The sequence below is a fragment of the Chaetura pelagica genome, unplaced genomic scaffold (genome assembly GCF_000747805.2).
Source record: "Chaetura pelagica isolate M959 unplaced genomic scaffold, ChaPel_1.0 scaffold153, whole genome shotgun sequence".
NCBI classification, from domain to species: domain Eukaryota; kingdom Metazoa; phylum Chordata; class Aves; order Apodiformes; family Apodidae; genus Chaetura; species Chaetura pelagica.
This window is the reverse complement of record NW_009952707.1, coordinates 1,628,217-1,645,350: the sequence shown is the minus strand read 5'-3', so window position 1 is coordinate 1,645,350 and position 17,134 is coordinate 1,628,217. Positions and strand designations below refer to the sequence as shown.

The following is a 17,134-nucleotide window of genomic DNA, read 5'->3' as shown; positions in this document are numbered from 1 at the left end:
GGCAGCACAGTGTGAGGGGAGGTGTGTGTGCCGGTCTGTGTGCCTGCCTCGGCGGGGGCAAGCGCAGGCCCTGGTGCAGAACACCTCCCCAGCCCTGCCGGCACAGCCAGGGTGGAGGGGAAGGGAGCGTCCTGGTCTGAGGGGAGGAGGATATGGGAATTGGATGCCTGTGGCAAAGGTCAGTGCTCAGTGACCTTCTCACAGAAAAATACCCCAGCACTCATAAATTATAGCCAGTCAGTTAGGAACAGAAATCCTAGAACATCCTCCAGGTCATCCACATCCTGATGCTTCAAGGTTTACTTCCAGAGTTGTTTATTGGTTGGTGTGTTTTTTTTTAATTTAAAGAGGAGAAAAGGAGTAGTACTTCCCCTTCCTGCCTGCTTCTGTTCACACATAGACGCATGCACTTCCCACGATAAAGACACCCCTGTGTTCCAGACTGGATTGGGCTGGACTGGGAACATCGCTGGATTTCCTGCAGGCCAACCACCCCTTTTGCCTAAGGTCAGCAAACATCTGTACCCTCAGTGTGGGAATCTGAGCAGTGTTACTGTCAGATGATTAACACAAACTGTGACCTCCTGCTAGGTGGAATTAATTATTTGTCCAAGATAATTGAGCATAATGCAATTTCTGAAACATAAGTAACTTCATAGCTGTTGAGAATGTCTTGTAAAAAAAAAAAAAGCACTTGAGAAAACTTGGGAACAATGGAGAATTTATGATAAGTTTCTGCTACTACCAGTTAAGGTTGGTTTTTTTTTGACACTTTCTGTCTAGAACTTAAACGTTTCCTGTTTGCTTTGTACATCCCTTACAGTTCTATTAAGCAATGAGCGATAACATTTTGTACTTTCTAATTAGAATGTGATTGAGTAGCACTCGTTATATACAGACAGAATCAAATACAATACTTGCTGATTAATACTTATTAGCTAGCTTTCATTACATACAGAACAGTATAATGGGTTTCTCTTAGCCTTTGTAATGTTGGCAGAGACTGTAATGAGGAGCAGATGAAAGCTGAGTCTTTAAGGTACAGGATAAACCAAGGCATTTATAGCTTAAGGCAATATCTTGTTATACCAGCTACTACAGATTTTTTAGAAAGTAAACACTTCAAGGGGAAGAAAAACCCCTTATTTAGATCTAAAACAGAAGCAACAAACTTACAGTTGGAGTGGAACTGGAGAATAAGTTTCAGATTTTAGGTGTGAATGAGACAATCTGAGAGGAGAAAGTTGATACCTGTGGAACAGAGGTAATGTAAGTAGGAGAGTAAGAGAAGCGATAGATAATTATCTCTTGGTGGAGGGGGAAGTAGAGGAGCATGTAATTTCTAATCTCTAAAAGAGAGGCACAAGGGAAATTGTAATGTCACAAAAAAATCCAAAGTTACCTGCAATCCAGTAGCATTGCCAGTGTCCTTAAGCCTGTTAGCTATTCTGACACCATCAGGACCAGAGTTGGCTGTGCTGTGGCCTTTCTTGGTGGCCTGATTTCTGCTGTTGATTCTCATTTCTCACACAGCATAGAGTGCTTCCCAGGTCAGGCTCCCAGGAGAACATGGCATTACTACTGTGTTTTGCAAGGAGAGGAATTACTTAACTGAACGGGAAGGTTGTATCTAGTGCTTTCCTCAGTTGCACATTTTTCTGCTGAAATTCTGTTGATGGACACCTGAAATCAGCAGTGCTTAGAGCTGTACTGGGTCACAAGACTATCAATACAGTCCATACTTGGAGCCATGAAATATTTCTGAGCTATCAAAAAAAGAAAAAAAAAAAGTTAAAAGAGAGAGGGAAGAAAAAAACAAGACCACAGGGAGTCTCTAAGTATGCTGTTAGCTATACACTGTAGCTTACAATCTAGAGCAATATATAACCACTGGGCAATTTTTAAGTTTCGGGGAATCAAAACCATCAAAGTTTGTAACCCAGTACCCTACACTGTAGAAAGCACAGGATAGGTGAGCAGTTATATTGCTACTTTATTTAAGACTATATTTTTCAAGCTATTTGATCTCAAAAGAAACCTTCTTTGCCGTAATAACCTTCTTCACATGTAAAAATAAATAATCCCAACCATTTATTCAGGAAGTGTTTTAAAAATTGCTAATGTTGTTCTTTTATAACAACTAATTACTTCTGTAACAGTAAGGTTATAGGAGCTCTTTTTACTGTGAGATTGTTTTAATGAGAATAAGTTGTCCAGACAAAGATATCTACCATACTTTATTTTTTTACGAAGTATTATAACCATCCCAAAGCACTTGAGATTTTAATTATGAAAGCCACACTTAAATATACACAACATGGAACTGTTGAGATCCAGTTCAAGGTGGTTTTTTCCCCTGTCAAATATCTGATACAGAAGAATGATACAGGTTTTAATAAATAAAACAGTAAATTATTATATGATTAAGATATCTAAGAAAGTTATATATATATATAAACATCAGCATCTTTGTACCCTTACTTGGGTATTTGAATGACAGTGAGTTGATGCTTTAATTTTTTTTTATTCACTTGTAAACACATTTATTTCTTCTGTTTGTAAACAGACTTTTCAAAAACAGTATAGAGCTACTTCATGGAAATAAGCTAATTTACACGAGGAAGAGCTACAGTATCATCATTTTGTTTTAGACCTTAAGTTAGCAGACAGCTTCCAGACAGATAAAAAATCTCTTTTCTTTATATATTGATCTGAATTCCGTGCAAATAATTAACACGCAGCAAATCATTAATAGCATATTCCTAAGTACTTATTTATTAAAAGTGAAAAATGAGCAGTAATAGGGATTTCCTATTTATTTCAAGTAAATAAGATACCATGTTCTTTTGCAAAAGCATTTATAACTAAAGATGTAATGATTAAAAACCCATGTTTTTGTATATTAAGCTAGAGAAAATATTCACTCATGAGTATTTACAATCACCCATGTTTAAAAGCATTGCTACGTTCTGTGTGTTTTATTTTATTTCTACCAAGAAATGTACATTCTTCCCCTTAAACTTCTGCTTCTAGACATTTTACTGTGGTCTCCAGCTTGGGTTTAGACTCTTCTAAATTTTTTCCATTATTTGTTTCCTTCTCGGGTGTTTTATCATTTGACTTGGCCTCTTTGAGAGCAGTAGTTTCAACCATTTCTTTTTGCTGATTCTTGTTTGAAAATGGGAAGGTTTTCTTGTACCTTTAAACAGAAAAATAGGATAGTAAAGGAAAAACTGACGCAGCTGGGTAGCATCACTCAAGAAATAAAGTTAAAAGTATATAGAATGAACTTTCTTTGCCAAACTCAAGCAAAAGTCTCACAGAGGATGGTGGCAGGCCTAAAGCACTGTGCATTTTCAAGCAGTGTGCTTTTAAAAAAATGTTTTGGTATTATGTTTTTTTAAATAGATAATATATATTCAGGATTCATGCTACATAACAATAGAGCTATTTGGGCCAGGATGTGAGAAATCTACTCAGCTCTTTGAAATGATTTAATGATGCAGTGTGTTGAAGATCTTCATGCATGACAAATGAGCTCAACAATTATCTTTTTTTTTAAAAAAAAAAAAAAAGAAAATCATAGTCCAAGAATTAAAATGTTTACCTTGAATCTGACATAGAATGAAACAAGAATAAAACTGCAGAAACAGGCTTATATGCAAACAGATCATAGAATCACAAGAATGGCTTGGGTTGGAAGGGACCTTAAAGACCATGTAGTTCCAACCCCCCTGCATGGGCAGGGACACCTCCCACTAGATGAGGTTGCTCCAAGCCCCATCCAACCTGCTCTTTAACACTTCCAGGGATGGGGCTTCCACAGCTTCCCTGGGCAACCTGTTCAGTGTCTCACCACCCTCACACTAAATAATTTTTTCCTAAATCAAATCTAAGTCAGTTTGAAATGGTTCCTCCTCATCCTGTATCTACAAGTCCTTGCAAAAAGTCCCTCCCCAGCTTTCCTGTAGACCCCCTGCTGGTATTGGAAGGCTCCCTGGAGCCTTTTCTTCTCCAGGTTGAACAACCAAGTCTCTCTGTCTCTCTTCACAGGAGAGGTGCTCCAGCTCTCTGATCATCTTTGTGGCCCTCCTCTGGACTCGCTTCAACAGCTCCATGTCCTTCTTGCACTGGGAGTTCTGGAGCTGGACACAGTACTCCTGGGTGGGGTCTCAAGAGAGACGAGTAAAGGGGGAGAATCACCACCCTTGACTTGCTGGTCATGCTTCTTTTGATGCAGCCCAGGACACAGTTGGCTTTCTGGGCTGCAAATGCACATTGCCAGCTCATGTTGAGTTTTTTGTCCACCAGTGCCCCCAAGTCATTTTCCTCAGGGTTGTTCTCAATCCATTCTCTGCCCAGCCTGTATTTGTGCTTGGGATTGCCCAGGTCATGTGCAGGACCTTGCACGTGCCCTTGTTGGACTTCATGAGGTTGGCATAGGCCCATCTCTCAAGCCTGTTGAGGCCCTCTGGACGGCATCCTTTCCCTCCAGCATGTCGACCACACCACACAGCTTGGTGTCATCAGCAAACTTGCTGAGGGTGCACTCAAACCCACCATCTATGTCACCAACAAGGATGTTAAACAGCACTGGTCCCAGTACCAATTCCCAGTAATGCCACTCATCACTGATCTCCCTCTGGACATCAAGCTGTTGACTGCAACTCTTTTGAGTATGACCATCCAGCCAATTCCTTATCCACCAAGTGGTCCATCTGTCAAGTCCATGTTTTTCCAATTTAGAGACAAGGATGTCATGCAGAAAAGTGCCAAATGCTTTGTACAAGCCCAGGTAGATGATAACTGCTGCTCTTCCCTTATCCACCAACTTCATAACCCCATTGTAGGAGGCCACCAAATGTCAGGCAGGATTTGCCCCTAGTGAAGCCATGTTGGCTATCACCAATCACCTCCTTACTAACCATGTACCTTAGCATAGTTTCTAGGAGGATCTGCTCTGAAGTCTTGCTGGGTACAGAGATGAGCCTGACTGCTCTGTAGTTCTCTGGGTCTTTCTTTTTTCCCCCTTTTGAAATCAGGGGTTACGTTTCGCCTTTTCCAGTCAGTGGGAACTTCAGATGCACACTTCAGTGTTGCTATTTTGGCACATGTGGAAATGTTTCACACTAGGCATGACCAGCTATTAAAAAATAGGTAATATTTGTCTTTGGTTCCTTTTCTCAACCAGGAAATGTCAACAGCAATGACAGACTATCCACATAACAACAGGGTTTATGGTTTTCTTCTTTGTGCTACACTGTTATGTCACTATCATTACTTCTTTGCTCTTTAGCTACTTATCTAAAATATTCACTGCTTGAGCTCTAGGAGCTAACTCAGTCAGAGAAAAAAAAAGAAAAAAAAAAAAGGTAAACTTACTTTTTGACATAGCAGACTGCTAGAACAACTGAAATAATGAAGAAGAAGATTGCCAGTACAAGAAGTGCAGTGGGGATACCTAGAGATAAAAGTGAGGTTAAGCATAGAGTTTTTATATGAACTTAATTCTGACTTTCTAAAGGCTGATGAGCATAAATCCAGATTATTCTAAAACCAGCCTAGGGTAAGAAGTACATGCACATCAACTCAAGAAGAGAGGAATCTCAAAAGATTAGTTACTCTTGTTTGTTTTTTTCAAGAGACTGAAACAGTGATTTGGCAATCCCTAGGAGATATTTGTCTAATCTGCTTATTGGATGTTTTTTACAACTTGCCTAGAGAACACATTTGTGATTAATTATCCTTATAGTTAGAATGATTCTCCTCATATTTAGTCTGTTTTTTCACTTGCTATATATTAGTATCACGCCTTTTATCTTGAGAACACCTCCATATTTGGAGAACAACAATTCTTAAAACTTTATTGACTTCTTTTGTTTTTAAGAGCCAGCTGAGTTTTCCATTACTCTGAGCACGTTGTGTTTGTCAAGACTTTTCCAGAAATATATTTACCCCAAGTCACATAAACCAGAATGAACTTCCACCATTTCATATTAAAATACCATCAAAAAGTATAAAATGAGATCTTACTTCCACTTTAAAATTATTCTAAAATCCTCTTCTGTATAAGCTTTGCAAAACCTTAACTTTCTTATTCTGCCTCCAGGTTCAGCTATATCAGAATGGATGCTGGAGTAGCAAACAAAACCAGCAGTAAACAGTTTCACTACCAATATCTATGTAACTACCTCTTCTGATTACATAGCTACCATATATGGCCTTTACCTCCAAAGGCAATGGCATCATTCTTAAAAGCAGCACGTGAAGTGTAGTTAGGAGAGTCAATCAGTGAGTATTCCTCCGGCAGTTTTGTAGTTGTCCCCTCTGTTGGTATTACAGTTTCTGTGACACATATTACACGAAATTTTATCTTTTTCAAGAATTGTTCTGACTCGGTCACATTTGGCACTGCTGTGATGTTCTCAGTCAAATCAGAGCCTGAAGAAGCAGTGAAGTCCGTTGGTGCACTTGATGAAGGTAGTATGGTTGTAGTTGGATCTGGTTTACATGAATTAATCTGAACATCTGAAGCAGGGAAAGGAAATACATAAGAGTTGTGTTAGTTTTGTACTTGATGTACACACATGTTCATCAAAATTGTTCCTCAGTCATTCCCCTCTGGGAATTATTATTTGTTTATTCATTTGTTTATGAAGCCTCATAAGGCTTCATAAAAGCCTTACCCAAATCAGGCATGCCTATTTAAAATATGTGGCTACAACCCAGATGATGCACCTTTTATCATTATTCACATAGTTAAACACTTTTTCCAGCAAGTGTGGCACTCATTTTATAATTGCATACCAATGACAAGGTACCTCCTGAAAAGTACTTAGCATGATAATATTTATAAAAACAATTATGACCTCTTGCAGAGCAGGAGACTTAACTGCAGATCCAGTATTCAAAAATATTTCCATCATATTATGTATATATTCAAAACATATATGTGCACTGTTGATACTTGGAACACTACTTGGATTTCCTGAAAACAAAAGTAGCCCACAAATCTTTCAGGTAAATCAGGCATCAGTGTGAGATAAAGAAATGACAGGATTCTAAGGGGGGCTAGAAAGAAAGAAACTTCAGGCATACTCAGAAATTAAGTAATTTTAACGATGTGAATGTTGTCTATATAAAAATGTGGGTGCAAGTGGACTTTTATAGGTAAATGGAAAAGCTTAGCTCTGAATCAGACTCATATGAAAATTCTTTTTTTTCTAGTGAAATCTGTATTCTGTAAAGCTATAAAAATGTCACTAAAGTAACAAGCAACTTACAACATAACTAACAGGGAAACAACGTATGTACCGTTGTCCAAATGAATCCCCATAGGAAGTCTGATGACGCAGTTACATTCACAGAATAAAACCTAAATGGCAGGGGATTTTTACTTTTTCCACTACAGCCTTCAAGTGATTTTGGCATTTCTTTGGCACAAAGAAAATTGACAGAATAAGCTTCTGCCAAGTATTTTGGGTATGAAACGCCTAGAACAGGCAACAGTTTGGCAGTTAAGATAAAGAAATGCAGAATAATCCTAATGTAAAATGCACATTCCTTTATTTACTAGCCATACAGGAAGCCTAACTTTCTCCACATACTGTAACAATGTAATTTTTAAAATTACAGCTAAAGAAGCTTGTTAGCACTACCCAACATTTCTGATGCAAAATGTGACATATATTTCATGCACTGAAACACCATGTTGCGTAGGAACAGAAGAAATAACAGTACCAGTAGGAGCAGCTTCTGCTAGAGCATTATGCCCAACTACTAATTCCCCTATGCATTCATCAATAAAAGCTATGGACTATGAAGAAAAATTAAGATACCAAATCATGTAATTTTAAACTTCACTGATTAGGTAATAAGTCAGTTTTTAATGGTGCTATCTCTCTGCAGCACTTTCTTATCAGCAGTCAGAGACTTTGTAAGCCAATGACTTATATTATCTGCTCTCTTCACTAAAATAGCTCAGGAAGGCCTGGCGTTCTCCCTAACAGCTTTATCATCAGTCTTTAATAAACTCCAATGTTCACAGTCACCAGATGTAGTTTTAGGACTTTGTATCTTCATGTGGGCATATCCATGTTTCACCTGCTCTTTCCAACCCTTCTTCACACATCTTTTCTGAAAAAATTTAGGGTTTTGCACATAATCTTTTGCTCTTGTTATCTAAAACTCATTTGCAAGATCTAGGGACTGAACAGAAACAATTTGTTGATCCTGTGTATGGTCTCATTATTGGGATAGTTGTTACATAATAACCATAGATATGGGACACAAGCAGAATCACAATATGTCTAGTTAAAAACTTATTTTTGGTTAATACCACAGAAGTCATGAAGAAACAATACTGATCTATTGTGCTGAGAAGGTCTAACTTCTATCAAGGTCAAATTTCCACTGTTGCATCTTCAATCTGGGAATAAACAGTCAGGAATGAAGGAAGGGAAGTTCTTTTCACATATAGGATGATGCACATTAGAAGAAGCTGTTTGATTTTACTGATAATAAATTGGGAACCTAGCTAATTTTTTGGTCTCCCAGCTATTCTAGCTTATATTTTAATTTTAGTTTTGATACATTTCCTTTTGTCAAAAAACATTAAGCTTTTCCTGAAGTACCCCACCCTTGGTCTTTTTGCAAGAAAACACACAGCACAGACACACTCTGGGTAAAGATTTGATTAGTGTTTTTCAAATGAATGTGCATAAATAATAAAAACATATTAAGAGCCTTGTGTCAAAATTAAAAAATGGTAAAAGCAGCTCTTCTTCAAGAGCTTTCATGGCAACATCAAATTATTAATTTAGATTAACCTTTTGTACTTCTTGGAAGCTTCTTTCCCCTACAGAACCAAATACAGCTTGACAAAATTTAGGATCAGGGAGGGAAAGGGCCAACAAATTGTAAGAACTCACTCACTTGCTATGATTTTTTCATCAGATAAATCACAATTAAAACCAAACCAAAACACAAAAAATGTAGTTGTCATGCTTACATACCTGAGGAATTGAAGCAATAAACTTTGAATGTTTTAAAGTGTTCAGCATACCATTGCACTAGTCCAACGTTGCCCTTACCACATTTCTTGTTGGATGTTATCCGAGGAATAACAACAAATCCATCTTTCACCCATCCATAGCTACAATAAAAGGCATCAGTCCTTTTAATATTAGATTTATCACCAGCCTCAGAAGTATGTAAAGGCATTCACTAAAGATAATAAGACACTAACTGATATCATATACCTGCATGTTTCAAAGCCATGTTTCAAAGCCTTTTCAACTTGGTCTTTATTTGCCAATTGTAGATTCAGTTGATTACATGCATTACTTGCTTCTGAGAAATTAACTTTCTCCTCAAGATAAATTCCTACACCTGTAATTCTGCAAGGTGAAAGAGTGGAACCTGTAATTTAGATATAAATATTCAAGGTTAGTATTTGAATATTAACATTTATTCATCATGAAGAATTTAACATCCTGTTCAACTGAATTGAACATAGTTGAAAATTTCTAGCTAGGATAGCAGAAAACTAACTCCTAGCAAAAAGACATACTTTAAAAATAGAGGTAAAATAAACTAAATGCATATACAGTTGGCATTTGAGTCATTACCTGGTGTCAGTTTCTTACTGAAGACGTTCTTATTTGTCATACTTATGCAAAATGGGAAGAATAATCAGGTTTTTTCCTTTTTTCTAAATTAAAATGATTCAACTAACAATTGCACTGAGGCACTGAATCTGTCAGTACACGACTCTTACCAAAATTAGTTCTATCATATGTATTTTACATAATTTTCCACATAATTAAAATATTAATAAGAAAAGATGCTTCTTCACAACAGAGGTTAGATAGAATTGTATGAATGAAAAGACAACTAGGAGCCAAGCCACTCCCAGGATAAGAAGGGGCTAAAAAGATTACTAAGCTTGTGTGAAGTGCCAAAAGAAAGGCTGGCTTCTCACTCCTGCTTCTGCTGGATGTGGCAGAGTTGAAAATGGCTTCTGATAGAAGATATGTCCTTCATTTAGTTTAATTGGACCTAAATATTTGGTAGAGCAATCACTGAATTAGGTAGATCTATCTCAGCTGTGACCTCCCAAGGACACTTCCTGGTATCATGTAGACTCAGTCACACAGGTGAGCCACTGACCACTTGAGCAGTTCTCATAGCCAGTTGTGGTTGCATCCAGCCCTAACTTGAAAGTAAGACCAGCTCAAACATATTGGAGGAGGGTGCAGAGAAGCCCTGTGGCTCAGTGAAGGTCTATGTGTAGGTTTCAAGGGCCTTCGAGTATGAGAAGTGAGGCAGCTGGCCTAAGTACTTCTGTTCAGGTGCTCCAGTGTTAAGTTTTCTTGATTCCCTTTTGCTAACAGGCAACTCCCACGGTCCTCTTGAGGCTCATTTCTGGTTTCCTGAATAACCCCCTGTCTCAGCTGCTGAGGCACATCCTACAGTTCCTATTTATAAATTTCCAAGACCCTATTCCTCCTCTAAGGTTCACGCCTAATTTCTTTTTCCCTGTACTTCTTTTTACACTCAGAGGTCACTCTTATTTCTTACTTAATCAATTTTTTTCCTGTATTTAGATTTGAACTAATACAACTTTAAAAAGTGTAGTCTTGAGAATGAAAGTTTCTTGATGACCAACATTACCTATTTCAAATAAAGCTGAGCAGCTGACTGAATGGAACTTCCTGAAACCTTAGGCAACTTATAAACTGTTATAGTCTTTCATCATTCAGTTGTAGGCCAAATATTTTTACATGGGAATTGTGGGATAAAAAAATAATGAGAAAAGTGACTGTAGGATATGGACCAAAGTTGTACCTTAGAATTCACTAATCCTTTAAAAACAAAACAGAGAAGTAAAAGAAACTTTTTGGAAGAGTTAACAGCTTCAATCTAAATTCCAGATGGTTTTACAGGGTAAGGAAGAAATCCAGAAAGAGAACAGTAGCCTCTTCAGGTCTCTTCATCGCTTCTCAAATCACTTCTGAATTCTGTTCTAAAGATGACTTGAGTTTGTACAGGAGACAGACTAATCCTTTAGAAGCACATTACCCTTTTTGGTCCACAGGCTGCACATAGTACTTTAAGCTTTGCTCTGTTTAGTTCACCAACTAATAATGGGACATTTTCCTCAGTAGCTGGGTCATGTATGAGAAATCTGTTTTACTGAGAAAGGTGGGAAGACCTAAGCAGAAGAATCTCACAAAACAAAGTTGTCACTGGACAGGAAGAAAGTGGTTCCATTTTGGTAAGCTATGGGTATTGGCTTTATTGTGCATTAGTTTTGTTGCTCTTTTAGGGAAGCTGTTGTTTCTGTCTCTTTGCCTTGCTCCAAGCCTTCACTCTGATTTATTAGAGAGAGTATTTTGTGGCTGCTGATGTCAGGGAGCAGCAAGAATGAGGATGTTCCACAAGAAAAGAGGAGCCAGGAGCTGAGGGTGACAGCTGCACAGGCTAGGACAGTGCCCTCACCAACCAGGACACAGTCCCACAGTGCCTGAATAGGACCACAGTGGTCAACTGGAGTTGAGCATCTAATTAACTCAGCCCAGGTTTCCTTCAGAAGCCTTTCAGTAGATAAAATCAATTGTCTGCAACAATGGTGCATATTTTTTTACATAGCAAGAACATGCATTTATTCCTTACAAATTACAGTGAGGCATCTGTTGTACATGAGTATCTGCAGATATCCTAGTAACTACTGCAGTTAGAATAGGCTGTGTCCAGTTGATTATGGAATTCGAAAAAGACATTAAAATTTCACTAGCATATAGAATAAAGGGGTATTAGATGACCCTGACTGAAAAAAATAGGTTCCTATAGTAATGTTTGAGGGAGGACAGTTATCTAAAAACTCTGTGATAAAGCTGATATTAGCAATTCCCAATGGTGTTTTTTTTTCAAACAAATATTTTATATAAAATAGGAACTTCTGCACTGTATTAACTGGAGACAGTCCTGGAGATTAACTGCAAGATCCCTGCCACACATCTCCTTCAGTGTTGAAAATAAAGGCAGCACCAGGGTATTGCCAAATCAGAGCAAACCCCTTTGCATTAAAGATAGCATTTTATTACAGGTGCATACAGCTGGTTTCATGCATATTCCACTCTTGGAGGATTTTACAAAACTGCTTGCTGTGGTATTTTAAACAGTGCAAAATAAAATCTCATTTCAATAGATATGAACTTAATCCTAAATGCAATATCTTCAAACAGTTCTACAGCATTTAGACAATAATGCTACAGCATTTGGACAATAATGCAATTAGACTAACAATTAAAGAGTTCCTCTATATGCTAGAGTACTTTTCAGTGCACTGGATTCTTCCCTATGTGAGAAACACATTTACATCCACTCCCTCCTCATTTTTCCTTTAAAATTTAGCTACTTTTTTCAAGTAATTTACTTCAACTAGTCGCTTCAAGTACTTCACTGTTCTACCAGTAAACTTTAAAAAGTAGAACTTTACATACCTGTTATAAAGTGATTTTGAGCCATGAATGTCATAAACCAGATGAGAACCACTGCTGAGGTAACTCCAGAATAAGTTGCCATTTTCCCCAACTCAGAAAATAACTAAATTCAAGGTGATTTATCTCCTGTGCTAGGAAAAGTTAAGGTATTGGATCCTGTCAGACCGCTTTTGAAGTGACTTCTTGAAAGCAACTTCAGCTGCCACTGCACTGCTTCATAGAAAGAATGTCAGAGAAAATGTGTTGACTGTCCCACTCAAAAGTGAGGTCACCAACTGGAAATCCCTAATCACCCTTTACACTTTCTTTCATGTAGGGTTTGCTGGAAAATTTAACTACTGCTGACTCAGAAAACACAGCTGAGGAAGGGAGATAAGACTGTTAAGACTGCTAAGTCAGTAAACACTTTGAATCTCTTTCTTTTGCTATTTTTTCCTGATTTACTGATTAACAGCTCCTTGCTTGTCTGTTCATCTGGTAAATAAATTCTCTATTGCATCATAGCATGACAGGCAGGGTTTTTCTTTTGGAATTGGAAGTGCATAGATTCCCCACTATTCTCTGTGTCTTGATGTAGTCCTTTTACCTTCTTTTGCCTTAGACGTCCAATGCAAAAATAGGTCCCAGAACACAGAGATTATAAAATACTTTGTTTTTAACATATTTGGAGATACACTGCCATAAATGAGATTCCTTGTGAGACCGTAGGGACAGAGATGGGAGCTTGTCCCTTCACTGCTGCCTTTTGTGAAGTTCCAACAGTGATTCCAACAGACTGATTCAAAACGCAGATGATCCTCACAGCTATAACTTAAAAAACTCCAGGAAGTCTTAGCAAAGAAACTATTTTTTTTTGCAGATTCCAACAAATACAGAGCAGAAATGGAGTTCAAGAGATCAGCTAGTTCCTCTTACTGTCAGTAGAATCAGCTGTATTTATGTTGTTCCTGACAGATGTTAGTCTAACCTGCTCCTAAAGACTTCCAGTGACAAATTCCTAACATTTCCTCAAATGCTCTATTCCAGTGCTTCACTGCCTTTTACTGTTAAAAAGTTTTCCCTACTCTAAACTGATTTGCCCATACTGTGGTGTAAACCTATCAGTTCTTTTCCTGCTGGAAATGGACAAGGAAAATCGCTTATTCCCTTACATTTTGCAACAATCTTACGCATTTAAAGGCTTATGCCTCTACTCCTACTTTTCTTCCAGTTAAGAAACCTCATTTTGTTCACTCTTTCTCTCTAGCTGAAGCCTGGCTATGTGTCAAGTACTGATTAATAAACTATTTTACCTGCTTATACAATTCAGAATGGTATGAACCTTTTTATTGCAACAGGATTCATTTGTTACATCATGTTCAGTTTGTGATTCAGTAAAACTTTAGGTAACCTACATCCCCAGGCTGTGTTCAAGGTCGTGTATACACAAGTGTAACAGTACCTACCTCTTTAAACTATGTTTTGCATTGTAGAAAGTTCCCACTTAATATATTAAAATACTATTCACTTTTATCCGGGCCATCTCTTACAACAACATATAATATGGTTTTGGGTATATTATACCATAGACAGGCATCTGGGGATGAGTGGAGAATGATGTGGTTAATGATGTCTCCATTAGCAATAAAGAAATGAAACTCAGGTTGTGTTTGTCCTGTGGTTTGGAACTGAATGTTGGTAAAGCTCCATGAGATCTTAGGACAAATTTCTTGCTCGAATTTCTATTCAATCCTTTGTTGTGCTGTTGATACCTGCCTCTACAAAGTGATGGCAATCTGAGATACTGTAATTGGACTTACTCTCACGGAAGCAAGTGCTAAGTGGATTCTCTTACATTCACAATGTAGTAGCAGAAACTAAGTGACTCTGGAGCTCTCATGAACTAGTAGACTGCAGCTGTAAAGCACCAAGCACATTAAACAAAATCTTACCATCTTTGTGCTTACCTTCAACTGCTACATTATTTCCTACCATGTAAACTAACCAAAAGTTGGGTTTCTGAAGAAAGACATTTCAAAATTGCATGCTAATTGTTCTTCCAAATTTTAACATTTTGTGCTTATTATCCTCATTGTGGCAAAGTTCCTTTAGTCAAACTTCACTTTATTGATGTTTAGTAGAATTTTTAACTAGAAAAGTGAGATAAACACCTTTGTAATAGCACATAAATATGTAAGTTCCATCACATGGTTAACTGTTATCTACAATAATTTCTAAAGGAGCCTTGAAGCCTGAACAACAGGAGAGGAAACAAGTTTAAAAAAAACAACTGTTCATGTGGAAAACAGAAATATCAGGGTCTTTTCCTGGTAACAGTCATTCCCTTCAAGGTTGTTGTTATCCTGAAGTTTTTCACAGACCATCAAGAGATCCAGAAGTGAAATTTCTGTTCTTTGTGGAAATTGAGTGTTTTCACCTTCCCATTGGTCTGACAGTTCAGTTTTCCACAAAGCCCAGGCTTCCCAGACTTCCCAAGCCTACAAGAACACAAAGCAAATAAAGAATCCTAACCTTTCACTTAGTCTCCTTTGGTTATAGGTCTCCCTTGTGGCTCTCCGTGTTCAACCTCCTCAGTGAGAGTCAGCCCCCTCTGAAGCAGGAGTTAAACGCTCTCCAGGATATTTCAATTTCCTCTCTCATGTGTCTAGGGTATGACAGGGATGACCCTGTTTACCAACATTTTCTTTACTGAAACAGGAGTTTGCTTGCTTCGTTTACATAATTTTCCTGAAAAACTGAAAGACTAGGAACAAGACCTTTGGTATATGTACCATGGCACTATGTTATGCAGTATGGACAAGGCAGCATGAATTTCATAGGAACAGAGCCATTAATATGCAGTGAGAGCATATATGAAAAAACAACCAACCCTTAAGATAGCAACATTGAGGACTTTGAAACCATAGTTTTATTTCAAAACTCAAGTATGTGATACTATACAGTACAATACCAGCACACTTGTGCAAAATCTTACAATATTACAAATTTAAATATGATACACAAAAATAGTGCCCTTTTAAAATTCCATTTTACTGAAAACATCTGTGCTGTGCAGGAGAAACACTAAACGTGTCTTGTTAAAGCAGAAAAATAAATATTGCACCTCAAGAAAACTATTTCAGTGCTAATAGCATAAATAATTAATCTATTTCTTGTTATCTGATGTGATATTTGAACACAGAAGAGGTTGAGGTTTTTTTTTCCAGATAAAGCAAACTAATATCCAACATGTAAAATTATATTTAGAATAATTTCTGAGCTCAATCTAATTTCCTATTAAAAAAATGTGTCTTCATTAACTAACTGAAAAATATAAGTAGAAATATTTAATGTGCTGTTAGTCATTGTGGTCCATTATTTTTAGTGGACAGTTTGCTCAAAGTGGTTAGAAAAAGAACAGCAGTTCTTTAAGAAATAAACTTTATCTTCATCTTTTAATTCCTATTAAAATCTCTTGCCTCTTTCAGTCCATTCTCCACAACAATTAATAATTTTGTGGCTAAGTTATATTTGACTTAGACATGCAAGTAGTTCAGTTCAGATCAGTATAGCTACGTACAGAAATCTGGCCTTGTGCACTAGGTCCACAAAAAGCCAGTGTGCTGAATTTCTAAAGAGGATGGAGACCTTATCCACCAAAAAGCCTTAGCACTTGCTTAACATTAAGCAGTTCAAGAGTCCTAGTGGTATCAATAACTTTCTACATGTAAAACTAAGGTGTTGAACGCACATCACTGCAGATGTAAATAAGTGAATTAATTTTGTTATTGGCCTTGTTGATTATTTTTCCTCAGTGCAGCCCAACATTTCCACAATCACATAATCAAGTATGTGCCATAATTTTTGGCATAGACGGTTCTGAACCTTCAGGCTTATTTACCTTAATTTTTATTGCCTTATTAAGTTATCAATGCGATTTTTAAAGAATATTAAGTTAAAGCTGATTTTAATAAAGAACTATTCAAAGAGCAACTGACAAGTTTCTTCAAATACTGAAAGTACATGAAATGTCACAGTATTTCTTCATAGTTAGAAATTCTAACTGAGCCAGATACTAAGTAATTTGCAAGAAACCTTCTTCTTATTCTTTACCAATTACAATTTTAGACCAAATGACACTTTCCCATGATCCTTTTTGAACTTCCTTAAGCACACTATTCTTCAACAGTATATACTTTAAAATAAAAAACCCCAAAACTTCCCAGCTGCTTATACATACCCCCCCAAAAAAAACCAACAACCCCCCTCCAAAAGTGGTAGTTGAAAATATCAGACCTTCTTTTCTTTCTCCATATAAATGTCTCTTAAGAAACATGTGGCTAAAGATGAAACAAACAAAATTCACCAGCAGGATATTTGTTACTAGTGCCAGAACTGTGCATTAAATTTATGACTGAGTTAGAAACTTGTTTTCTTTCATACTTAGCTTGAGGTTCAGTGTTTATACCAAAAGAAAACAAGACAACTCTAACTGCATCTGAACTAACATTACAGGACTTTATAACATATATATCCTTCAGTTGGTGAACAGACCTGTTAAGCAGTCAGAAAATGCCAGAAGAATGCAAGACACGAGTGCAATCAAATGTCACACTGATTTTGATATTGTCATTAGATTCAAGCCTATA

The 17,134-nt window shown here is 37.3% G+C and overlaps 1 protein-coding gene across 1 annotated transcript; it reads right to left on the bottom strand.

The window, feature by feature from the left end:
* Window positions 1–3,015: 3,015 nt before the first annotated feature.
* On the bottom strand, window positions 3,016–12,588 carry LYVE1 (lymphatic vessel endothelial hyaluronan receptor 1). The gene is made up of 6 exons (XM_009994242.1): window positions 12,507–12,588; window positions 9,261–9,420; window positions 9,015–9,154; window positions 6,229–6,528; window positions 5,383–5,461; window positions 3,016–3,199 (listed from the first exon to the last, which is right to left on the bottom strand). Exons 1-6 carry the CDS (start codon window positions 12,586–12,588, stop codon window positions 3,016–3,018), a joined length of 945 nt encoding a protein of 314 aa, XP_009992544.1.
* Window positions 12,589–17,134: the final 4,546 nt, after the last annotated feature.

Excerpts from the sequence above, each read along its gene's own strand:
- LYVE1 (XM_009994242.1), bottom strand. The coding sequence starts at position 12,588 with ATGGCAACTTATTCTGGAGTTACCTCAGCAGTGGTTCTCATCTGGTTT. Across the intron at positions 9,421-12,506 it reads TCAAAATCACTTTATAACAG|GTTCCACTCTTTCACCTTGC; the intron begins GTATGTAAAGTT and ends TCTAAATTACAG. Across the intron at positions 6,529-9,014 it reads TTATTGCTTCAATTCCTCAG|ATGTTCAGATTAATTCATGT; the intron begins GTATGTAAGCAT and ends TCCCTGCTTCAG.